The sequence below is a fragment of the Lycium barbarum genome, chromosome 2 (assembly GCF_019175385.1).
Source record: "Lycium barbarum isolate Lr01 chromosome 2, ASM1917538v2, whole genome shotgun sequence".
NCBI lineage: Eukaryota > Viridiplantae > Streptophyta > Magnoliopsida > Solanales > Solanaceae > Lycium > Lycium barbarum.
In genome coordinates, this window is record NC_083338.1 from 147,012,028 (window position 1) to 147,018,027 (window position 6,000).

General features: G+C 34.0%; 1 protein-coding gene across 1 annotated transcript; it reads right to left on the reverse strand.

Moving 5' to 3' along the window:
• Positions 1–1,276: 1,276 nt before the first annotated feature.
• On the reverse strand, positions 1,277–4,760 carry LOC132623460 (serpin-ZX-like). Its single transcript, XM_060338218.1, has 2 exons — positions 4,352–4,760; positions 1,277–2,353 (listed from the first exon to the last, which is right to left on the reverse strand). Exons 1-2 carry the CDS (start codon positions 4,751–4,753, stop codon positions 1,514–1,516), a joined length of 1,242 nt encoding a protein of 413 aa, XP_060194201.1. The 5' UTR covers positions 4,754–4,760; the 3' UTR covers positions 1,277–1,513.
• Between the last annotated feature and the right edge of the window lie 1,240 nt (positions 4,761–6,000).

Below are 6,000 nucleotides of genomic sequence, written 5' to 3' on the forward strand. Positions count from 1 at the left end.
TATGATTTAGCGGTTGACATCAATTTCCTTCCAACTATTAGTTGAAGCAAGTGATATTTGAGTGAGAGTGTTAATATTTGTAAAGAAAAACAACTTTCACTCATAAGTAACAAACATATTTCCTCTTTTTTTAGAATTATATCGTTTAAACTATCCAAACTAAATAGGTAAGATGAATTGTGCCAACTTCCGTCACAATACCGTATACTTACCAATCACCGTTAAAGGTTCTTTTGGGCAACTCAAGGTAACACTTCATCACTTGTACGTACACACATAAGACAAACACTGTAATACTCCCTTCGTCTCATAATAGGTGTCATTTTAATAAAAAAAAAATTGTTTCATAATAAGTGTCACCTTAAGATACTAAAACATAAATTGACTAGTTTTTTTTCAATTCTATCCTTAGACAAAAACTAACAAGTAACATCTAAATGATGATTGAAAAAGCCACATAGTAACTTGGTATTGTTGGATTCTCAATGTCAAAAGATTTACTACTTGTGCACAGTGTTTTAAAAGGCGGGGCATTTTACAGATGCCTCAGCGAAGCGTAAGCCTCATGGGTATTTAATTTTTAATATTTCATAAAATAATATAATTACAATAAATACTTTTAAATAGGTAAAGCATAAAAAGAAAAAAAAAGGTATTATGAAATGCAAATCAACTATAACATCTTAACTTTCAAACATTGAAAAAATCACAATTTCTTAAAACAATATTACTATCATATTATTCATTTTATCTCGGTATTATAATTGAAAGATAACTCCTTCATGAATAAAAAGAAAATTATTTTCAAATAGCGAAATAATGGAATATGATAATTTTGATACATAGGACAATAGACCAATGAGAAGTAAAAATGTACAATTCGGTTATGAATTTTTAAAAGAAATATAAAGTAATATTAACCCTCACGATACTTGTTATTTGAGTTATACCCAATCTTCTTATTTCTATAGATGAAAAACTATTAAGTATCATTCATTTGTTAAAGAATTAGGGTCAACGCTTCTAATTAATGAATTTGACATATAATTTGTGTAAGAACTGTTAGACGAGCCCCGAGCGTTGGGCATTAGGTGTGTTTAGGGCGTACAGTTGGGCGCTTGAGGCGTAAGTCTCACAGGAACTAAGCCCCGCACGTGAGCCCCGGGGTATTTTGCCGATGCCCCGCCCCGGGGCCAGCCCTGAAACTGCCTTTTAAACACTGATTAAGAGGAAAAGGTAATTTAATTTATTATATAGGGGCAATTGGTAAATTTTACATTGCTTTATTGGTTTCTTAATATGCATGTTTTTTGCTAAAGTGACACTTATTATGAGACGGAAGGACTAGTAACCAAATAAGTTCTAGGTCTGAAAGACTAGTAAGGTCTGCATGAAAAATGAAAATCATCCACTCAGTTTCATCAACACAATAATGAAAACCTAAACCCTCAAAGTTCTGAAATTATTACCAGCAATTTTAAAAAAGAACTACTCCCATGCCTCTTTTTTGTCCTTAATAATCATCCGAATCCGAATCACTTGATGAAATATCATCTGAATGGTCATTTGATGGATTTAGTACAACTCCAGTGAAAAGCACCAATTTTGAAACCTCTTCCCTTATCATGAACAAGAAAGGGTGATCTGCTACAAATCTTGGAAGAGGTATTATTTCATCATACAGAGAAAATCCCAGGTCATCATCTGACAACACAGTAACAGCTGCTGCCTCAGTGCCCTTCTCATTCACTTCGATAAATGCTTTTTGTAATATCCTGTTTATAAAGAATGGCCCCTTAGGTTTCACGATCTCTGTTATCTCTTTGCATTTTTTACTGAAAGGCAGAGTCAATCCCATTTCCTTCATTGTTTGTTTCACTTGTTTCATTGCAGTGTACGAGAATTTGAACTTTGGGATGTAGAATGCATCGAGTGATTTATACCGAATCCTGAAGTCTTGGGTAAAAAAATTGGGATCAGATTTCACTTTTCCCAATAAGCTAGGCAGCCCCTTTTTTTTATTTGGAAGGAAGATAAACATAGAGAACTCTTTTTTATCGTCTTTTTTTCCAATTTCATATGGAATTTTAGCCACTTGATAGCCTTCAAATGATCCATAGGAATAATCGTAGCAGCCAGTCATGAAGGGAACTGAGATTTTGTCACCGTTGAGTAGATAAAAGTCTTTGTCTATGGTACTTTCTTGATCAAAGTTCCATGTACCTTTAAAATACAGGGCATTTACGAAAAGGACCGTTGTTTTATTATTGATGTGCTTGGGCTCTAGAATTTCCGTGATCAAGCCTTTTGATGCAATGTTAGCCCATAAGTTAACTTCTTCTACTACCATTACCTGCAGCATAATGAATTCATTGTGTTTATTTGCTATGCACAAATCCATGCATAACATTAATATTAAACTAAATTTATTTATGGAATTCAGCATTGTACACGTAATAGCTTGCAGATAAGGTAAAAAGGTTGACATGGGAACCTAAGAGTATGGTATATCTATCAATGAAATCAGTCTTAAAACCATGGGAAAGTACGAGGTTCAAATTGGAGCAGAAGTGATCTTCTCATTTGACTAGGCTTTAGTAGGCAAAGATACCAGATACCTGAACTAGTGGTGGAAGGACACAAGTACCAGAGGAATACTAGAAGTGCACTGAAACCGGATTACTAGTTCCACTTAAGCAAGAGTATTTCTAGCTCTTAATAGTTACTAGTAGTTTGCTGAAATAATGTCTATGATAATTCAGAGACCAAAGAACACGCCTTTGTGGGATTAGTGATATCGATCAATTCTGATCATCGAGAAACATCTTTCAAGTGGTTAAAACAACCAAAGAAAATCAACATGAAGAAGCTGATTTCACAAGGTCTCCAGATAGGGGCAGATGCAGCATTCGGGCACTAGGTTCATCTGAACCTGTTACTTTCGATACGGAATATAAATTTATGTATAAAAATTTACTAAAACTACAATAAATAAAAAGTCTCAACTCATAATTTTAAGAATGAGTTTAATGCTAAGAACCTTAATCCTGGATCCGCCTGTCTACAGAGAGACCAACGAGATCCAGGAATAACAAAAGTATCATTTGTGATTCAGTTCTTCTAAAATTTGGCGAATTTGTTTCAAGAACTATTTCTCAACTAAACACCAATAACAATAATATTTCACTTCTCTTCAAATCTTTTAAGCAAAGGTCACCTAAATTTCGAGTACTTAAATTTAGTCTATCTCCCGCTGTCTCAGTGAAATCAAAAAAATTAGGCAGAAATGTTTGACACTATAACAGCAAGTTCAAGAAAAAAAATTAAACCAGCAACTTCCTGTCCCCTTTTTTCTGTGAAGGGATTAAAAAGATGTACTAATCTAATGAGAAACCCAATAAGCTGAATAACACCTTGTTTAAATGGTTGTTACCTGTTGTATTGTGTTGTGTTGTTAGTTTAAATACAACGTTTGTTTTGATTGTTACTTAAATTTTTATTGTATCATATTGTTAAATCCATAGTTACGTAACGGCAAAACGCCTCATTTTATGTAACGACCGATTTGGTGTGATTGCATCATTACCTTATTATTTTTTCTCATTTTTCATTTGTTTATTATCTAATAATCAACCTTTTTATGATAGCTCTTCTCCATACCCTACTTTGTTGGGTAAGAAAAGGAAATCTAAGGAGAAAGTAAACAGAATAAAGCTAACGACATGAAAGCTACTACAATTCTTTGTATTTCTGATACTTCAAATTAAGCGAACAAGACTGCCCATAAATAGGCTTACAATGAAACTGAAAATATTAAAATCTAGGTTCAGTAACCCACTGATTTGCTAATTATCTGCAGCAATAGCTAAACTTGCTTGAATAAAGGAAACTAACTAGCAAACTCCTAAAGGCTTGGTCAAATATTTTTTAATCACTTCTCAACATATTTTTCTTGTAGGTTTATCCTTCAAATTGCTCATGTCTAACATGGTGTAACCAGAGGGCGGAACCAGGATTCAAAGCTTCTGGGTTCGAGGTTCTAATTCGTTTTAGTTACTGAGTTCTAAATTAACAACTTTTACATATTCAATGAATTTTTCAAGATAAATACTGAGTTTAAATCAAAGTTATTGGGCTCAGCCGAATCCCCGAATACTATGCTAGCTCCGTCCATGTATGTAAGACGGGAAACAATACAATCTATCCAAACATGATATTCATCAAAACAATACAGTACAATTCAATACAATACAACACAATACGATATAGTACAATACATTACGAAACAATAACAACCATCTACACAATATAAAGGAAATTAAGGCTTCAAAAGATTAAACAGAACACTCACCTTGCGTTCAAAATCAACAACTCTAGGCTCAGTTTTATAGAGAGTGGTGGCTAATTGTTTGAAAGAGTCTCTCAGTTTATGCTTATGAGCCACCCACATTCCGTTAAAGAAACTCAAATCAAGACCACCACTATTGCTCTCAAGAACATCAGTCATATTTAAGAACTTTGAATTTAAATCATCGATATCGCTAACACCAAGAAACCGAAGCATCTGATTCAATGTATCTCCCGTTGCGCCGGCTGCTGTCATGCTCAGTACAGCATGAAAAGATAGTGGAGAGAGTAATATGTTAGTATTACAATTTTTAGTTTTTTTAAACTCCTTTTGCATCTCCTTTAGAAGAATACGAGTAGTAACTTGTGCACAATAATCAATCTTCTCTTCGTTTTGTTTTGCCATGGCTTTGTGATTTTGATAAGTATAAACTTGAAAGCTATAATAAAAACCCTAATAACTGCTTATTTCGCTATAAATATCAGTTATTTTGTTGACGTAAAGGCCTATAACGCTTCTTCTTCGGCAAGTTTTACTAATTCATGTCCCACAAATACGCCCAATGGATATATCCAATATATTATTCCTTTCGTCTTATTTTATGTGATGGTAGGTCCAGGGCCGGCTACTCGGTGAAACACAAATATAATAACGTACATATATATTTTTTTTTAAGGCTAAATATATACGGAGGCTCTTAAACTTGTCACAATTTTCCTCTTAGACACTTGAATTAATTTTTATTCCTGTTAAATTGAATTTAAGGGCCTCTATATGTATTCGGCCATTTAAAAAAGAAAGAAGTATTACACTGTTTCATTGAAAGGAAAAAATGGCATTTAAACTTTGATTTGACAAAAAAGTAGGCCTATAGCGTATACACACAAAATTTGTGGAAGAGATGTGACAAGATAATTATTATTTTCTCCTTTTTACCTTTTTCAATCAAAGATTAATACATTTTACTTCCTTTCTTGATTTTTAGCTATGATTCTAAAGAAATTGCATCTGAGATCATGAATATAGAATATGAATTTCATAGTGAACGTGTTATATATAGAAATAAACACTTTGATAAAAATGTTGACAATGAAATCTCAAAGTCTCCTGAAGAATTTTTTAGAGTTGATTACTTCATATACATAGTATACCAAATTATTTTTTCACTTCAAAATAGATTTGAACAATTCGAAGCCTATCAAAATATTTTTGATTTTTCTATTTAGTGGTAAACGGAATATTATGGGGATTAAACGGACATCTGTGCAAAGAGTTATGCCCATTTGACTGAAGCCTGTTCGCTGGAAAATTCGTCTACGTTACGGTGACGTTACGGACCGTAACTCATGTTACGGGCCGTAACTCGTGTTACAGTGAGCCGTAACACAGACGAAATTTCCAGAACCTCACTGGAAATTTCGTTCACGATACGGTCCCAAGATACGGTCCGTCCCTTGTGTTGTGTTACGGACCGTAACAGCGTACCGTAACACAGGGAGAATTTCCAGAAACTTTCTGGAAATTTTCGACAAGGTATGACGCCACGTTACGGTCCATCCCTTGTGTTACGGGACCGTAACATGGGCGTGTTTTGGTCCGCAGTTGAGTTTCGGGTCACCTGACTTCGGGAGGCCATAACCCCATCGTAAGTT

Excerpts from the sequence above, each read along its gene's own strand:
- LOC132623460 (XM_060338218.1), bottom strand. The coding sequence starts at position 4,753 with ATGGCAAAACAAAACGAAGAGAAGATTGATTATTGTGCACAAGTTACT. Across the intron at positions 2,354-4,351 it reads TTGTTGATTTTGAACGCAAG|GTAATGGTAGTAGAAGAAGT; the intron begins GTGAGTGTTCTG and ends ATTATGCTGCAG.